Source organism: Topomyia yanbarensis, chromosome 3, assembly GCF_030247195.1.
Source record: "Topomyia yanbarensis strain Yona2022 chromosome 3, ASM3024719v1, whole genome shotgun sequence".
In the NCBI taxonomy this organism is placed as follows: Eukaryota; Metazoa; Arthropoda; class Insecta; order Diptera; family Culicidae; genus Topomyia; species Topomyia yanbarensis.
In genome coordinates this window covers 384,650,086-384,670,673 of record NC_080672.1, presented here as the reverse complement: position 1 = coordinate 384,670,673, position 20,588 = coordinate 384,650,086, and the positions used below count along the sequence as shown (strand labels likewise).

Below are 20,588 nucleotides of genomic sequence, written 5' to 3'. Positions count from 1 at the left end.
CCAAGTGTCAGCAGGATTGGGATTTGGCTGAAAAGGTAGATGGACAACCAGCATTGAGAAGCTAGATTCTATCTGACGCAGCCGTCTTTACCTTATTGTCCAGTGTCTGAAAATGTCGGAAACACACATAAGTACGTGATCCTTAGCTCTCCTAGATTCGCAGCAACCGCGATCCGATGCCGATCGCCCAGTAAAGCAGTGACACCAATACTATCGAAATTCCTGCGGAAGTGGCTAAGCGATCCACGAGATAGCAACAAAAATTCACAAAAAAATAAACCATTGGTACCAGTCGGTGAAGAAACTTCGCGAGGTTTGCTGTGAAGTGGTGCTAGTTGGCCAGGATTGTGGCCTGTGTAATGCAAGTATGGTGGTTTCGGCGGGAATTGTAGTGCGGTTTGACACTCGAGAAACGGACAGTAGACATCACCACCATTGAAGGGAGCTAACGGAAAACGGGATATCGATTCCTGGAAGGACCGTTGACATCGTTGGGAATCTCTCAGCCGGGATAAAATAGATTCGCCGCCGGAGACTATGCGATGCTGAGAACTGAAAAACTCACATCAGAGGACATTGGTAACACAGTGAAGATAGGCTAACGAGCTGCCAACACCTCTAAGTCAGAGAAGAAACCTTGTGTGTGAAGGACGTTAGTTTAAGGTGGTCGGCACAGCCGGATCATTTAACGTGTTGGCCGATATTTTTATCAAATCTGAGCAGATCAGTTATACTGAGGAGGTTGGACAGTGTTCAAAAAATCATGAACGATTTACATTAAGAACAAGGTGCAGGATCACAATCCCTCTCGAAGCAACGATGATCCGAGAGGATCCAGGTATAAGGAAACGTCGGTAGGCTTTCTATAAAGTATTGCAGTAAGTACCCGAAATTATTACGAATCATCAGTATTGACTTTCGAAGATTTCAACTTGATAAAAATAGACACTGTTCCAATTTGTCGAGCCGAATCGATTGCTATATAAAATTCGACCACTTATTTATACCTTCTATGCATCCACACTACCCCATCAAACGATATGTTTGCCTTTAGACATGAACATCATGTCGGATCAATATCAACCGATTACACCGAACACAAATACAAAGATTTGATATCCAACCACTTACCACTATCCGATCAAGTCTCTGCTGGGAGCGCTGCAGGCTTTCGTATTCACTAACTTGCTCGCGCATAATCGCAGTCGTACTTTCCATTCTCAGTAGCGACTGGTCCACCGCATCCAGTGCGTTGGGTAACATAGTTGTGAGATCTAAAACAAAATGATCCATTGTTAAATCAGCACGTATGTAGCATTGAGTAGGGAATTCATCAACTCACCTGACGCCGGATTAACCAAATTACTCAGACAGGCACTCAGATCCGAAGGACTAGCTTTACACCGTTTCAGCTCAACGTACTCGACCGTGTTTCCAGCACCGTCATCATAACTGCTGCATATGCTGCTGTTGCTGTATGTTCTCTTCAGCACACTGGTGGTTCGGGTATGGCCACTTGCGGTGTTGTCTACATGCGCTATTCGCGAGTACGATGCCGAGGTGGTTGCGATGGCGGGTGGGGAGGCAGGTGGAACACTTCCTCCAAATGGACTTCGACTGTTCCGCTGGAACTGTTGCTGTGATGCGGGGGAGAGAACGGAATTACTGCAACTGCTACTGCTACTGCTGCTGCTGCTGCTACAGCTGGTGGTACTGGCTGGCGAGAAAGGCTGCGTGAAGTAATGTTCCGAGTTTGGCAACGGTGGCACGCGGGATTCCGGGACGGGGCTTTGATTCTGTACTTTATGCAGCACGGATGGACGTTGCGTTTCGGCACTTGTGATGTTTTTTGAGTCTTCTCGACCCTTCCTATTGGCGCCGGACTCGTCGCGCGCAGGCGAATTGTTGCCATTTTCGCTCATTTTCTTGGAGGCAATCGCAATAACATTCATACTTTTGACAATTGCCGACCTGACCTCTCTTGGTTTAGGCGCAATGATGGCCAGTGAAGTTTTACTAGAAGCATCCGTGATCGGCGACTGAGGGAACAACAAATGCGATCCGTCAGCTGGGTCTTCGTCTACCGCATGTAGATTTGTGATTAAGTTCATCACCGCACGTTCAATTTGTTGTGGATTTTCCACCGAAGGTTCATCACTTTCATCCGGGAGTTCTTCCTGATCGACGATGACCGAGAACTTTCGCTTCATCTCGCGAACCAGCCGGCGGCCTTCCTCATCTGATACGAGTGTATTAATGCAAACGAACGACTGAACTACCTTGGTCGTGTCGTCAACCTCAAGATAGCCACGCGTTTTAAGATAGACAAAATCACCCGTTCTGGTCATTAGCCGGTAGCATGATTCGCCATCCTTCTGGTTGTAATCGTACACTGGAAAAAGGGGAAACATTTGTAAACAAATCAAATCTATGAAGTAGGAATATTACATACTTTGCCGAAGGGCCACGATGACCCACCGCACATCGTCCTTGTGCATGAAAGTAAACGGCGACAGGCCGGACACTTCGTTGGTCATATAACCCGCTACCACCGATATTCGATGGTCACACTGCACTATTCTTCCATCGATAAGATGGCGCGTTTTGTACTCGTATTTGCAAGCCTCTATCAGTCGATCACAGATGGTTGGCACCTTCATGACACGTGCCATGGCCACTAGAACCTATTGAGGAAAGCAAAAATTTACATGGATCGATAAATGACACAGCGGAAACCTACAATATCATTCCCGTTAATGCTATGAAGTGCAATCCCGTCGTCGCGACCTCGTGCCCTCCTTAACAACTGAAGGCCGGAAGGTCCGCTCGGTTTGGTTCCACGAGGCGCGGCATCTGCTCGCCGAAAGCACCCATCGATCGTGACTAGCTCGTATGCCGTTGGCTCCGATCGGGGGCCCGCACGGGCGATCCTATTGTGGAAAATACCGCAAGTTAAACCATAATTTACAAGCCGTTAGAAAAAATCATTTGTTACCTGATCGAAAACTTCCTGCGATCTTGTCTCAGCTTGCGATCGATTTCCTCCTCCTCTTCCTGCGATCTCCGGTGCAGTTCCTCGCTGCCATCGGCTGGTGTGGCTGGCCGTGCTGCGGGTGCTGCTGATGTCGTTGCCGGGGATTCGAACAAATTGACTAGGTTACTGGGGACCAGCTGTTGCTTGAGCAAATTATGATCGTCCGGGTGGATCAGATTGAACAGGTTCTGCCCATAAAGATCGGTCTGTGTAGATTAAAGGTAGCAGAAGATAGGTTAGCAAAGGTAATGATGGCTTGTTTATGCGTTGAGTGGTTGGTTCTGAACTTTTTTTTAAGTTTGCGCGATCTACTTTAAGATTCAAATAAACAAGATAACGCCGAACGTCGTAATGCAGAACGTTTGCGTTGTTCTTTTGCGATGCTATTTATGTTGGAGATCCCGGTGGTCTAAGAAAGACAAGCGTGTTAATAATAACCTAACAATGGCCGTGACTTCTCTTGAGATTATTTTCTATAAACTTAGAAATAAGATGATCCAAGGGTCACCTCCCCAGAACGGCACTTTGAGCACTTCTGTATGTGATTTTTTTAGATTGACCTATACCAACGTACGTTCGATTACGAATAATGTTAGGCGTCGCTGACGACGTGTCCTATCCGTTCCTGTTTGTAAATAAACCGATTCGTCATACAATGTCGGCAAGTAGTGTTGTTGATTCGTACCGTCTCTGATTAAATATTATCTAATCGTTATGGGTAAGCATTTGCACTGGCTCATGAGACGATGTAAATGGCGGACTGTGTTTACTGTCAATATGGTATGCAAATTCAGTTCACACAATTGCACGGAAAGCCGTGCGATGGGGAAAAAAATCAAAAACAGTTTTTGTTTCGACAAATAAAGTGCAGCGGTTCTCAACCTTTTAATAAAATGTTCATCGTTTGTGGTACCTCAAACTTATGCAATGCTTCACTAAAACTTCAATTAACGAACTAAATCGGGAGGTTAGTTAGTAGTAAAGGATTTCATTGTATAGGAGTCGCATCATAAAATACGTTTTTCGTATAACAAGGTTATGCAATCGCTTTAAACATTGATTTTTTTAACCAAATATTTATTAATTTTTTTAATCAAATTAAATTAATTAAATTCTATTATATTAAAACAATAAAAGTGTCATACGTTATTAACAATTCAAACAAACTTTTTGCGCAAGAATGTGAGACTAAATATTTTTAGTCGCCAGTTTGTATTAATTACCCATTATTCAAAAAAGGGATTTTCCCTAAAATTTCAGAACTTTTTGAAACAATGGTTCTCAAATTCGTTTCATTTGATTTATTTATTTCTTTTATTTAAGTCGTTTTGTTTTAAAATCTCATTCCATATTCTCATTTTTTCAGTTTCTTTGTTTCATGGATTTTATTCGTTTTGCTTCTTTTATTCATTTCGAATATTTGACTATTTTAAAATATAGGATAATTTAATTATAATCATTTATTTCATACAGTATTATTTTTATTCATTGTGTACTTTTGAGTACATTTTATTAATTTCAACTATTTTATCCGTTTCATTAATTGGATTGATTCCGATCAGCATATTCATTTCATGCATTTATCTTGTTGATTCGCTGTTTTTATTTTATGCGTTTTATGAATATTATTCATTTTTTCAATTCACCTTCTTGAGATGTTAACTTTTTGTAACGAATAAGGTCTTGGCGGGTCATATTGTCCGCGATTTCGAACTCAGTTTTAAGACACATTGTCAACCAAATCTATATGAATGTAAACGTGTAAATTTTCAGTTTCTGGTAAATATTACCGTTTTTCATCTTATTTGTCAGTGGAAATCGGTGCCAAATGGGGTCATATTTGGCCGATTCCGGCGGTATACTACTGTACCCCCGAAATCGGCATCGGAATCATAATCCGGGACATCCAAGATCGGTCGTATCATGTACAAATTTAATATATACATTGTCATTTTTGTTTAGTTTGTGTTTATTATTAGTATTCTGTCAATAAACCTGTGATTTATGATGACGGTTCTGCATACATCTATGGATAACAAACATGACTCCATTCGGCACCGATTCCCACTGACCAACCAGGTGAAAAACGGTAATATTTACCAGAAACTGAAACTCTAACAAACAATTTAAGTACCAGTTGATATAGATTTGGTTGAAAAAGTGTTGTAAAACTAAGTTCGAAATCGGGGTCAATATGACCCTCAAACATCTTATCGTAACTTTTTTGTACAGCCCTTCAGAAAATCGTTGCTCTCCATGAAAGATGAAAAGTCAAGGAACACCTAAATAAGATTAATACATTTTGTATTTCTTCACTTTAATAATCTTACAGATTTTCTTCAGTCATTCGTTTTAATTATATCATCCAAATTATTAATTTGACGCAATCTAATTCATTCTACAGTTTTATAACTTTTTTAACAACGCATATTTTTTATTTTAATCGTTACATTCTTTTTAATTCATCATATGATTTCCATTTATTTTGCATATTTTTTTCATCCTATTTGTTTTATTGATTTATGTAATTAATAAAATCATATCATATTAGCATATTTATTTTTTATTTCGTTTATTTTTTTTTATCATTTTATTAATTTCATTGATAACATTCGTTTCATTCATTTCGTTCATTTAATTCCTTTCATTCTTTTTATTCCTTTTTTCAATTTATCCATTTCATTCCTTTTTTCATTTTATTATATTTGTTCATTTTATTAATTTTATTAATTTTATTGATTTCATTAATCTTATTAATATTATAATTTTATTAATTTTAATAATTATAATAATTTGAATATTTTATTAACTTTAATATTATTTTCATTTTATTAATTTCACTAATTTTATTAATTTAAATAATTTTATTAATTTAATAAAAATCATTTTTTTAATATAATTTCAATTTCATTATTTTAGAAATTTTATTAAATTTATTAATTTATATTTTTTATTTTATTATTTTATTATTTTAATATTTTATTATTGTACTATTTTATTATTTTATTATTTTATTGTTTTACTATTTTATTATTTTATTATTTTATTAATTTTATGACTTCCATGAATTTTAAAAATTTTGAAATTTTTTTAAATTTTATTTATACCATTAAATTTTATTATTTTATTATTTTATTAATTTTATTTCTTCTATGAATTTTATATTTTATAAATTTTATTATTTTATTCTTTAATTAATTTTATTAATTTTATTATATAATTAATCTCATTAATTTTATTCATTTTATTTATTTTACTCATTTCATTCATTTTACTCATTTTATTAGTTTTAATAATTTAATTCATTTCGTTCATTTCGTTCATTTCACTCATTTCGTTCATTTCGTTCATTTCGTTCATTTCGATCATTTCGTTCATTTCGTTCATTTCGTTCATTTCGTTCATTTCGTGCATTTCGTTCATTTCGTTCATTTCGTTCATTTCGTTCATTTCGTTCATTTCGTTCATTTCGTTCATTTCGTTCATTTCGTTCATTTCGTTCATTTCGTTCATTTCGTTCATTTCGTTCATTTCGTTCATTTCGTTCATTTCGTTCATTTCGTTCATTTCGTTCATTTCGTTCATTTCGTTCATTTCGTTCATTTCGTTCATTTCGTTCATTTCGTTCATTTCGTTCATTTCGTTCATTTCGTTCATTTCGTTCATTTCGTTCATTTCGTTCATTTCGTTCATTTCGTTCATTTCGTTCATTTCGTTCATTTCGTTCATTTCGTTCATTTCGTTCATTTCGTTCATTTCGTTCATTTCGTTCATTTCGTTCATTTCGTTCATTTCGTTCATTTCGTTCATTTCGTTCATTTCGTTCATTTCGTTCATTTCGTTCATTTCGTTCATTTCGTTCATTTCGTTCATTTCGTTCATTTCGTTCATTTCGTTCATTTCGTTCATTTCGTTCATTTCTTTCATTTCTTTCATTTCGTTCATTTCTTTCATTTCTTTCATTTCGTTCATTTCTTTCATTTCGTTCATTTCGTTCATTTCGTTCATTTCGTTCATTTCGTTCATTTCGTTCAATTCGTTAATTTCGTTAATTTCGTTAATTTCGTTAATTTTGTTAATTTCGTTAATTTCGATCATTTCGTTAATTTCGATCATTTCGTTAATTTCGATCATTTCGTTAATTTCGATCATTTCGTTAATTTCGATCATTTCGTTAATTTCGTTCATTTCGATCATTTCGTTCATTTCGTTCATTTCGATCATTTCGTTCATTTCGATCATTTCGTTCATTTCGATCATTTCGTTCATTTCGATCATTTCGTTCATTTCGATCATTTCGTTCATTTCGATCATTTCGTTCATTTCGATCATTTCGATCATTTCGTTCATTTCGATCATTTCGTTCATTTCGATCATTTCGTTCATTTCGATCATTTCGTTCATTTCGATCATTTCGTTCATTTCGATCATTTCGTTCATTTCATTCATTTCATTCATTTCGATCATTTCGTTCATTTCGATCATTTCGATCATTTCGATCATTTCGTTCATTTCGATCATTTCGTTCATTTCGATCATTTCGTTCATTTCGATCATTTCGTTCATTTCGATCATTTCGTTCATTTCGATCATTTCGTTCATTTCGATCATTTCGTTCATTTCGATCATTTCGTTCATTTCGATCATTTCTTTCATTTCGATCATTTCGTTCATTTCGTTCATTTCGATCATTTCGTTCATTTCGATCATTTCGTTCATTTCGTTCATTTCGTTCATTTCGATCATTTCGATCATTTCGATCATTTCGATCATTTCGATCATTTCGATCATTTCGATCATTTCGTTCATTTCATTCATTTCATTCATTTCATTCATTTCATTCATTTCATTCATTTCATTCATTTCATTCATTTCATTCATTTCATTCATTTCATTCATTTCATTCATTTCATTCATTTCATTCATTTCATTCATTTCATTCATTTCATTCATTTCATTCATTTCATTCATTTCATTCATTTCATTCATTTCATTCATTTCATTCATTTCATTCATTTCATTCATTTCTTCATTTCATTCATTTCATTCATTTCATTCATTTCATTCATTTCATTCATTTCATTCATTTCATTCATTTCATTCATTTCATTCATTTCATTCATTTCATTCATTTCATTCATTTCATTCATTTCATTCATTTCATTCATTTCATTCATTTCATTCATTTCATTCATTTCATTCATTTCATTCATTTCATTCATTTCATTCATTTCATTCATTTCATTCATTTCATTCATTTCATTCATTTCATTCATTTCATTCATTTCATTCATTTCATTCATTTCATTCATTTCATTCATTTCATTCATTTCATTCATTTCATTCATTTCATTCATTTCATTCATTTCATTCATTTCATTCATTTCATTCATTTCATTCATTTCATTCATTTCATTCATTTCATTCATTTCATTCATTTCATTCATTTCATTCATTTCATTCATTTCATTCATTTCATTCATTTCATTCATTTCATTCATTTCATTCATTTCATTCATTTCATTCATTTCATTCATTTCATTCATTTCATTCATTTCATTCATTTCATTCATTTCATTCATTTCATTCATTTCATTCATTTCATTCATTTCATTCATTTCATTCATTTCATTCATTTCATTCATTTCATTCATTTCATTCATTTCATTCATTTCATTCATTTCATTCATTTCATTCATTTCATTCATTTCATTCATTTCATTCATTTCATTCATTTCATTCATTTCATTCATTTCATTCATTTCATTCATTTCATTCATTTCATTCATTTCATTCATTTCATTCATTTCATTCATTTCATTCATTTCATTCATTTCATTCATTTCATTCATTTCATTCATTTCATTCATTTCATTCATTTCATTCATTTCATTCATTTCATTCATTTCATTCATTTCATTCATTTCATTCATTTCATTCATTTCATTCATTTCATTCATTTCATTCATTTCATTCATTTCATTCATTTCATTCATTTCATTCATTTCATTCATTTCATTCATTTCATTCATTTCATTCATTTCATTCATTTCATTCATTTCATTCATTTCATTCATTTCATTCATTTCATTCATTTCATTCATTTCATTCATTTCATTCATTTCATTCATTTCATTCATTTCATTCATTTCATTCATTTCATTCATTTCATTCATTTCATTCATTTCATTCATTTCATTCATTTCATTCATTTCATTCATTTCATTCATTTCATTCATTTCATTCATTTCATTCATTTCATTCATTTCATTCATTTCATTCATTTCATTCATTTCATTCATTTCATTCATTTCATTCATTTCATTCATTTCATTCATTTCATTCATTTCATTCATTTCATTCATTTCATTCATTTCATTCATTTCATTCATTTCATTCATTTCATTCATTTCATTCATTTCATTCATTTCATTCATTTCATTCATTTCATTCATTTCATTCATTTCATTCATTTCATTCATTTCATTCATTTCATTCATTTCATTCATTTCATTCATTTCATTCATTTCATTCATTTCATTCATTTCATTCATTTCATTCATTTCATTCATTTCATTCATTTCATTCATTTCATTCATTTCATTCATTTCATTCATTTCATTCATTTCATTCATTTCATTCATTTCATTCATTTCATTCATTTCATTCATTTCATTCATTTCATTCATTTCATTCATTTCATTCATTTCATTCATTTCATTCATTTCATTCATTTCATTCATTTCATTCATTTCATTCATTTCATTCATTTCATTCATTTCATTCATTTCATTCATTTCATTCATTTCATTCATTTCATTCATTTCATTCATTTCATTCATTTCATTCATTTCATTCATTTCATTCATTTCATTCATTTCATTCATTTCATTCATTTCATTCATTTCATTCATTTCATTCATTTCATTCATTTCATTCATTTCATTCATTTCATTCATTTCATTCATTTCATTCATTTCATTCATTTCATTCATTTCATTCATTTCATTCATTTCATTCATTTCATTCATTTCATTCATTTCATTCATTTCATTCATTTCATTCATTTCATTCATTTCATTCATTTCATTCATTTCATTCATTTCATTCATTTCATTCATTTCATTCATTTCATTCATTTCATTCATTTCATTCATTTCATTCATTTCATTCATTTCATTCATTTCATTCATTTCATTCATTTAATTCATTTAATTCATTTAATTCATTTAATTCATTTAATTCATTTAATTCATTTAATTCATTTAATTCATTTAATTCATTTAATTCATTTAATTCATTTAATTCATTTAATTCATTTAATTCATTTAATTCATTTAATTCATTTAATTCATTTAATTCATTTAATTCATTTAATTCATTTAATTCATTTAATTCATTTAATTCATTTAATTCATTTAATTCATTTAATTCATTTAATTCATTTAATTCATTTAATTCATTTAATTCATTTAATTCATTTAATTCATTTAATTCATTTAATTCATTTAATTCATTTAATTCATTTAATTCATTTAATTCATTTAATTCATTTCATTCATTTCATTCATTTCATTCATTTCATTCATTTCATTCATTTCATTCATTTCATTCATTTCATTCATTTCATTCATTTCATTCATTTCATTCATTTCATTCATTTCATTCATTTCATTCATTTCATTCATTTCATTCATTTCATTCATTTCATTCATTTCATTCATTTCATTCATTTCATTCATTTCATTCATTTCATTCATTTCATTCATTTCATTCATTTCATTCATTTCATTCATTTCATTCATTTCATTCATTTCATTCATTTCATTCATTTCATTCATTTCATTCATTTCATTCATTTCATTCATTTCATTCATTTCATTCATTTCATTCATTTCATTCATTTCATTCATTTCATTCATTTCATTCATTTCATTCATTTCATTCATTTCATTCATTTCATTCATTTCATTCATTTCATTCATTTCATTCATTTCATTCATTTCATTCATTTCATTCATTTCATTCATTTCATTCATTTCATTCATTTCATTCATTTCATTCATTTCATTCATTTCATTCATTTCATTCATTTCATTCATTTCATTCATTTCATTCATTTCATTCATTTCATTCATTTCATTCATTTCATTCATTTCATTCATTTCATTCATTTCATTCATTTCATTCATTTCATTCATTTCATTCATTTCATTCATTTCATTCATTTCATTCATTTCATTCATTTCATTCATTTCATTCATTTCATTCATTTCATTCATTTCATTCATTTCATTCATTTCATTCATTTCATTCATTTCATTCATTTCATTCATTTCATTCATTTCATTCATTTCATTCATTTCATTCATTTCATTCATTTCATTCATTTCATTCATTTCATTCATTTCATTCATTTCATTCATTTCATTCATTTCATTCATTTCATTCATTTCATTCATTTCATTCATTTCATTCATTTCATTCATTTCATTCATTTCATTCATTTCATTCATTTCATTCATTTCATTCATTTCATTCATTTCATTCATTTCATTCATTTCATTCATTTCATTCATTTCATTCATTTCATTCATTTCATTCATTTCATTCATTTCATTCATTTCATTCATTTCATTCATTTCATTCATTTCATTCATTTCATTCATTTCATTCATTTCATTCATTTCATTCATTTCATTCATTTCATTCATTTCATTCATTTCATTCATTTCATTCATTTCATTCATTTCATTCATTTCATTCATTTCATTCATTTCATTCATTTCATTCATTTCATTCATTTCATTCATTTCATTCATTTCATTCATTTCATTCATTTCATTCATTTCATTCATTTCATTCATTTCATTCATTTCATTCATTTCATTCATTTCATTCATTTCATTCATTTCATTCATTTCATTCATTTCATTCATTTCATTCATTTCATTCATTTCATTCATTTCATTCATTTCATTCATTTCATTCATTTCATTCATTTCATTCATTTCATTCATTTCATTCATTTCATTCATTTCATTCATTTCATTCATTTCATTCATTTCATTCATTTCATTCATTTCATTCATTTCATTCATTTCATTCATTTCATTCATTTCATTCATTTCATTCATTTCATTCATTTAATTCATTTAATTCATTTAATTCATTTAATTCATTTAATTCATTTAATTCATTTAATTCATTTAATTCATTTAATTCATTTAATTCATTTAATTCATTTAATTCATTTAATTCATTTAATTCATTTAATTCATTTAATTCATTTAATTCATTTAATTCATTTAATTCATTTAATTCATTTAATTCATTTAATTCATTTAATTCATTTAATTCATTTAATTCATTTAATTCATTTAATTCATTTAATTCATTTAATTCATTTAATTCATTTAATTCATTTAATTCATTTAATTCATTTAATTCATTTAATTCATTTAATTCATTTAATTCATTTAATTCATTTAATTCATTTAATTCATTTAATTCATTTAATTCATTTAATTCATTTAATTCATTTAATTCATTTAATTCATTTAATTCATTTAATTCATTTAATTCATTTAATTCATTTAATTCATTTAATTCATTTAATTCATTTAATTCATTTAATTCATTTAATTCATTTAATTCATTTAATTCATTTAATTCATTTAATTCATTTAATTCATTTAATTCATTTAATTCATTTAATTCATTTAATTCATTTAATTCATTTCATTCATTTCATTCATTTAATTCATTTAATTCATTTAATTCATTTAATTCATTTAATTCATTTAATTCATTTAATTCATTTAATTCATTTAATTCATTTAATTCATTTAATTCATTTAATTCATTTAATTCATTTAATTCATTTAATTCATTTAATTCATTTAATTCATTTAATTCATTTAATTCATTTAATTCATTTAATTCATTTAATTCATTTAATTCATTTAATTCATTTAATTCATTTAATTCATTTAATTCATTTAATTCATTTAATTCATTTAATTCATTTAATTCATTTAATTCATTTAATTCATTTAATTCATTTAATTCATTTAATTCATTTAATTCATTTAATTCATTTAATTCATTTAATTCATTTAATTCATTTAATTCATTTAATTCATTTAATTCATTTAATTCATTTAATTCATTTAATTCATTTAATTCATTTCATTCATTTCATTCATTTAATTCATTTAATTCATTTAATTCATTTAATTCATTTAATTCATTTCATTCATTTCATTCATTTCATTCATTTCATTCATTTCATTCATTTCATTCATTTCATTCATTTCATTCATTTCATTCATTTCATTCATTTCATTCATTTCATTCATTTCATTCATTTCATTCATTTCATTCATTTCATTCATTTCATTCATTTCATTCATTTCATTCATTTCATTCATTTCATTCATTTCATTCATTTCATTCATTTCATTCATTTCATTCATTTCATTCATTTCATTCATTTCATTCATTTCATTCATTTCATTCATTTCATTCATTTCATTCATTTCATTCATTTCATTCATTTCATTCATTTCATTCATTTCATTCATTTCATTCATTTCATTCATTTCATTCATTTCATTCATTTCATTCATTTCATTCATTTCATTCATTTCATTCATTTCATTCATTTCATTCATTTCATTCATTTCATTCATTTCATTCATTTCATTCATTTCATTCATTTCATTCATTTCATTCATTTCATTCATTTCATTCATTTCATTCATTTCATTCATTTCATTCATTTCATTCATTTCATTCATTTCATTCATTTCATTCATTTCATTCATTTCATTCATTTCATTCATTTCATTCATTTCATTCATTTCATTCATTTCATTCATTTCATTCATTTCATTCATTTCATTCATTTCATTCATTTCATTCATTTCATTCATTTCATTCATTTCATTCATTTCATTCATTTCATTCATTTCATTCATTTCATTCATTTCATTCATTTCATTCATTTCATTCATTTCATTCATTTCATTCATTTCATTCATTTCATTCATTTCATTCATTTCATTCATTTCATTCATTTCATTCATTTCATTCATTTCATTCATTTCATTCATTTCATTCATTTCATTCATTTCATTCATTTCATTCATTTCATTCATTTCATTCATTTCATTCATTTCATTCATTTCATTCATTTCATTCATTTCATTCATTTAATTCATTTAATTCATTTAATTCATTTAATTCATTTAATTCATTTAATTCATTTAATTCATTTAATTCATTTAATTCATTTAATTCATTTAATTCATTTAATTCATTTAATTCATTTAATTCATTTAATTCATTTAATTCATTTAATTCATTTAATTCATTTAATTCATTTAATTCATTTAATTCATTTAATTCATTTAATTCATTTAATTCATTTAATTCATTTAATTCATTTAATTCATTTAATTCATTTAATTCATTTAATTCATTTAATTCATTTAATTCATTTAATTCATTTAATTCATTTAATTCATTTAATTCATTTAATTCATTTAATTCATTTAATTCATTTAATTCATTTAATTCATTTAATTCATTTAATTCATTTAATTCATTTAATTCATTTAATTCATTTAATTCATTTAATTCATTTCATTCATTTAATTCATTTAATTCATTTAATTCATTTAATTCATTTAATTCATTTAATTCATTTAATTCATTTAATTCATTTAATTCATTTAATTCATTTAATTCATTTAATTCATTTAATTCATTTAATTCATTTAATTCATTTAATTCATTTAATTCATTTAATTCATTTAATTCATTTAATTCATTTCATTCATTTCATTCATTTCATTCATTTAATTCATTTCATTCATTTAATTCATTTAATTCATTTAATTCATTTCATTCATTTAATTCATTTAATTCATTTCATTCATTTCATTCATTTCATTCATTTCATTCATTTCATTCATTTCATTCATTTCATTCATTTCATTCATTTCATTCATTTCATTCATTTCATTCATTTCATTCATTTCATTCATTTCATTCATTTCATTCATTTCATTCATTTCATTCATTTCATTCATTTCATTCATTTCATTCATTTCATTCATTTCATTCATTTCATTCATTTCATTCATTTCATTCATTTCATTCATTTCATTCATTTCATTCATTTCATTCATTTCATTCATTTCATTCATTTCATTCATTTCATTCATTTCATTCATTTCATTCATTTCATTCATTTCATTCATTTCATTCATTTCATTCATTTCATTCATTTCATTCATTTCATTCATTTCATTCATTTCATTCATTTCATTCATTTCATTCATTTCATTCATTTCATTCATTTCATTCATTTCATTCATTTCATTCATTTCATTCATTTCATTCATTTCATTCATTTCATTCATTTCATTCATTTCATTCATTTCATTCATTTCATTCATTTCATTCATTTCATTCATTTCATTCATTTCATTCATTTCATTCATTTCATTCATTTCATTCATTTCATTCATTTCATTCATTTCATTCATTTCATTCATTTCATTCATTTCATTCATTTCATTCATTTCATTCATTTCATTCATTTCATTCATTTCATTCATTTCATTCATTTATTCATTTTCTTTATTTTATTCATCGAATTTATTTAATTGAAACTCAATTAATTTAATTCGTGTTTATTTATTTAATTCATTTCGTTTATTTCATTAATTTTCATTTCATTTTATTCATTTAATCCGTTTTATTTGTATTGTTCATTCTATTCATTTTTTCAGTTCATACAATAATACAATAATCTATATCTATATGACAAAACTACTATCATACATACACTAATTCGTTTTGACATCTATCTATCTTAATATATTAAGAATTAACATTATCCTATATGCTAATAAAAGACGTACTTCGTATGTTTTATAATTTATTGTATTATATATTAGGGCATTGCAAAAAATTTTTTTTTTAATTCTCAAAGGCCCCCCCTCTCATATTGTGACAAATGTCAAAGTAAGCTCAGATGCCAAATTTCACATCTTTTGGACAATTTTAGACCCCCGCCCACTTCGCTTGAAATTTTTTGAAATTGGTGCTATGGGAAAATATGGAAGAAAAATACATTAAATGCTATAACTTTTGAAGTAGCAATCAGAAAATTACATTTTATACCTCTTTTGAAAGAAAATAATCCAAGTATATGAATAAAGATATATTTGTTCCTTGAAAAATACGGGAAAGTGGGGTATTGGGTCATTTTGGCCCCAAAATCCCCTATTTTTAATGATTTTTCTGCTCCGTGATGCAAACCATACATATTTTGTAGTTTTCTAATGTGAAAAAATCTCAGAAATCGAACGGAACCCTTTTGACCTTAGTTCGAATACGAGAAGTTGGGGTTATAGGGCTTTTTGTCAGTCATATTAAATTTTATCATTTTCTCATGCATATATCTCTATTATTCTTCAATCAATTTTCATAAAATATAACTTATTGAACGTGTAAAATTCTGAGGAATAAAACAAAAATAAAATCGTTAAAGGTAAAATTCCGAAACATCAAACTTTTTGATATTTACTCTACAAATCTCATTTTTTTCATTATTTGTCCTAATACCTCAACTTCCCTTATTTTTCCAGGAATGAAACTTTTCTCATGGGATCCCTAAGCATATTTTACACTAAAAGTAGTAAATTAAATAAGAATTTTGTTGTTAAATGGAGTTAATATGTGCGATTTTATGATAAAAATGTGAAATCGACACTATATGTCAGATAATTTGATGTTCCTGAATTTTACCGGTAACGAATCTATTTTTGTTATAATCCTAAGGATTTTCCATGTTCAACAAGGTGTAGTTTATGAAAATTGAGTGAAGAATAATAGAGATATATTCACGAGAAAATGATGAAGTTTAATATGAATGTCAAAAGGCCATTTAACCCCAACTTCTCGTATTCGAACTAAGGTTAAAAGGGCTCCGTTCGATTTCTGAGATTTTTTTACATTATAAAAACTACAAAATATGTATGATTTTCATCACGGAGCAGAAAAATCATTAAAAATAGGGGATTTTGGGGCCAAAATGACCCAGTACCCCACATTCCCGTATTTTTCTAGAAACAAATATATCTACATTCAAATACTAAGATTATTTCCTTCCAAAAGAGGTATAAATTTTAATTTTCTGATTGCTACTTCAAAAGTTATAGCATTTAATGTTTTTTTCCTCCCATTTTTTCCCATAGTACCAATTTCAAAAAATTTCAAGCGAAGTGGGCGGGGGCCTAAAATTGTCCAAATGATGTGAAATTTTACATCTGAGCCTACTTTGACATTTGTCACAATATGAGAGGGGGGGGCCTTTGAGAATTCAAAAAAAAATTTTTTTGCAAAGCCCTATTATATATTCATTTCATCCACTATATTGCATTTTGACTAAATATGAACTATTTACAATATACAATTACCTACATTTCACAACAATTATCCTGGGAAGGGGTGGGTGCATCAGGGCATCATTCATACTGTGTCTTGGATTAGGGTATGTCGATCGCCTGTCCCTAGTCATAAGATAATAATGAGCACATTGACTACCTAATTCTTCTAGGATTATGTTTTTGGTGTTTTGTTCTTATCTGTCACGACACAGTAAGTTTGAGCCGCTCTTCTCACACAAACCATCAGGTAGTGCCTTAATATTCAAACGACTGGATTTTATTGTTGGAAGGAGATTCTTTGTCCCTGTGCAGTGCGCATAAGAACTTCTGCTTATGGATCCAACCCTTTTTGGCCCTTCATACAACGATAAATGGAAAGTCGTTTGCTAGCAACATTTGACTCTACTGTTAAAAGCAACTGCAGCCACTGGCCTGTAGCCCTTGCACTGATGGTGGGTTCACTGCATCAACATCATTCATACAATTTATTTAGTTCCTTAAATTTATTAATCATATCTGTCATCCAATGTGTTAAGTTGACTCCACTTGATTTATTATAATATTTCATTCCTTTTTGAATTTTTTCTATTTCTTCATTTATTGAGCGTAATTGTTTTATTTTAATAATTTGATTTATATCAATCATTCTACTCATTTTATTATTTTTATTTTTCTTATTCGTTTGCTTTAATAACTTTTTAATTTAAATTGTGTTCCAGATTTTGTATAATAGAATACATTACTTTACTCAAGATTTTATTCATGCAGGAATCGATACTGTGTTCATTCCATCTCTAGTTGGGTGCCCAGTTTCCATGAGCTCTGCAAATTAATGGATAATCCAATATTGATATGTGCAAGAAATGTTTCTTCTCACTGCTACGTGGATAAGCTCGTTTTTTACAATAAATTTAAAAAAAACAACTATTTTGCTCATACTGTGTTGCGTTTCGGCTTCGCCTCATCAGAAACCAACACTAACTTATTGTCGGAATAGATTGGCGCCGGCTTGACGCAAATCCCTTAAAACTAAAACACACTTTGTGTTTCAATCGAACGACTGATCAAACGTGATGTCCCGTTCGAGCAGAAGTTCTGTTTATGCCGATGAGACACAGTGAAACCGAAACCGTTTTTTACCAACAAATTTTCACCCTAGCGAGAAATTTTGGTTTTTACCAAACTTTCCTCCTTAGGGTGAAATATAGCATAGAACTATTTTGCTGTTGAATTGTATATGGGTCATTACACGCGAAGTGATCAAAAAAAGATGCAAATTTTAAATCGACCTTCACAGATTTTAACCAAATTTTGAGGAATAGTTCATCTAGGGCTAATATCTAAAACCCAAATTGTCAATCGAACCACCCCTCGGGCTATGGGAGCACCCCCCGTTTTGATAAAATGCCAAAACCCTTGATTTTCTCCGGTTCTATTTTTTTCTAGAATCAAACCGCAAGAGGGCTTTTGAAGAAAATTCTTCAAGGACTCTAGAAAAAATATTGGTATTGCTCATTAGGGTGGGACAATAGATTCCTTCTCCGAGCAACTTTTTGGATACCTTTCGGGCTCTAGAACAACTGTGTAAATTCTTAGCTCAATCGGTGAAACTATATTTTTGCGCCCACAGTTTAGTTTACATGGGATTTCGTATGGAGAAATTGACATTCACAAAACAATACCTTCAGGAGTCGTCAATTGCCTCCCAAAAAATAAACCGATATATGGTTTTGATTGGAAATTTAACAAAGAAACAATATCTCGAAGACCACGAAACGATCTGATGCTTGTGGAAAAAGTTATAAGGCAGAAACAGATTGATGCTCTGACGATTGATAAAACATTCGTTTTTCTAGCACCACTGCTGGTGGATCTCAATTTAAATGCAACTTTTTTTTTACTTTCTCTTATTGGGTCCAAATCAATAACCTGAGCTGTATGGTCCCACCACAAGAGTTTTGAGGGATACAATGAGGTTTTTTGTACACAATAAGGGAGAGTTAAAAAATGTTGTATATAATTCGATCGTCTGCAGCAGTAATGCTATGATAATTGAAATTTTCATCAATCGTCAGAGAATCAATTAGGTTTTGCTTGTTATCTTTTTCACAAGCGTCGGATCGTTTTACGGTGCTCGAGACTTTGTTTCCTCGATAAATTTCCTATGAAAACAACATATCGATTTATTTTTAGGAGGTTATGGGTGACTCCCGGAGGACTTATTTTGTGAAATTCAGTTTCGCCATATAAAATCCCATATAAACTTTGAACAGTAGGCGCAAAAATATAGTTTCACCGATCGAGCTAAGAATTTGCACAGTCGCTCTAGAGCCTAAATGGTTCCCAAAAAGTTTCTGCGAGCAAAATTTTATTTTTTTTTTTTTCATATAACCGTGTCCCAATCTATTGTTCATATAGGGTTAATATATACAAACCCAATTTTTGTGTCATTTGAACCACCCCTCGGGCCATGGGAGCACCCTCCGTTTTAAGGAACTGTCAAAAATTTGATTTTCTTTTGATCATATCACCGGTTCTGTTTACTCTAGAATCAAAACAAAAGATGGTTTTTGAAGAAATTTTCATCAAAGAGTGTATAAAAAATATTAATTTATGGCCGCAGTGCTGCCAACTATGCGATTTTTACAGTTAAATATTAAAAGTTAATTTTTCTCTCAATACATATATTTTAATTTTGAAAATTCCAATTCCATCGTCTTCCTCAGACATTTTTACATTAAAAAACACCTATAATCTCATTAAAATTTGAGTGCAAAAAATTTGTTACGTAATAGGGGACAGGGATGATAGAGAAATTTGTGACAATTTGTTACCAGGGGTGGGAGAGGTGACAGTGAACTTTGGACAAATTTGCGTTACGTAATTTGTGAATGGTCCCTTAGTGCGGTCACATAGGAATTTACCATATACCTGTACCATCATAATACTTACTTTTTGCCTCTCAAAAAGAAAGGTTTTGCTATTACTCCGAAAATTGTCAACCTAATCTAAGCCAATTTTTCGACTTAAATAGATATTCTGGAATTTAACAGGGGTGTCTGGCGGGGTGTTGCTCCCCCACATGTCGT

General features: G+C 29.0%; 1 protein-coding gene across 5 annotated transcripts in view; it reads right to left on the bottom strand.

Moving 5' to 3' along the window:
* The window catches only part of LOC131691280 (basic helix-loop-helix ARNT-like protein 1), a 261,600-nt gene that overhangs the window by 24,022 nt on the left and 216,990 nt on the right, over positions 1-20,588 (bottom strand). For all 5 annotated transcript variants that reach the window (XM_058977559.1, XM_058977560.1, XM_058977556.1 and 2 more), the window contains 5 exons: positions 2,996-3,240; positions 2,741-2,930; positions 2,453-2,684; positions 1,343-2,392; positions 1,132-1,274 (listed from right to left, as the gene is read on the bottom strand). In XM_058977559.1, coding sequence (XP_058833542.1) covers positions 1,132-1,274; positions 1,343-2,392; positions 2,453-2,684; positions 2,741-2,930; positions 2,996-3,240 — 1,860 coding nt within the window. The remainder of the gene's footprint in view (positions 1-1,131; positions 1,275-1,342; positions 2,393-2,452; positions 2,685-2,740; positions 2,931-2,995; positions 3,241-20,588) is intronic.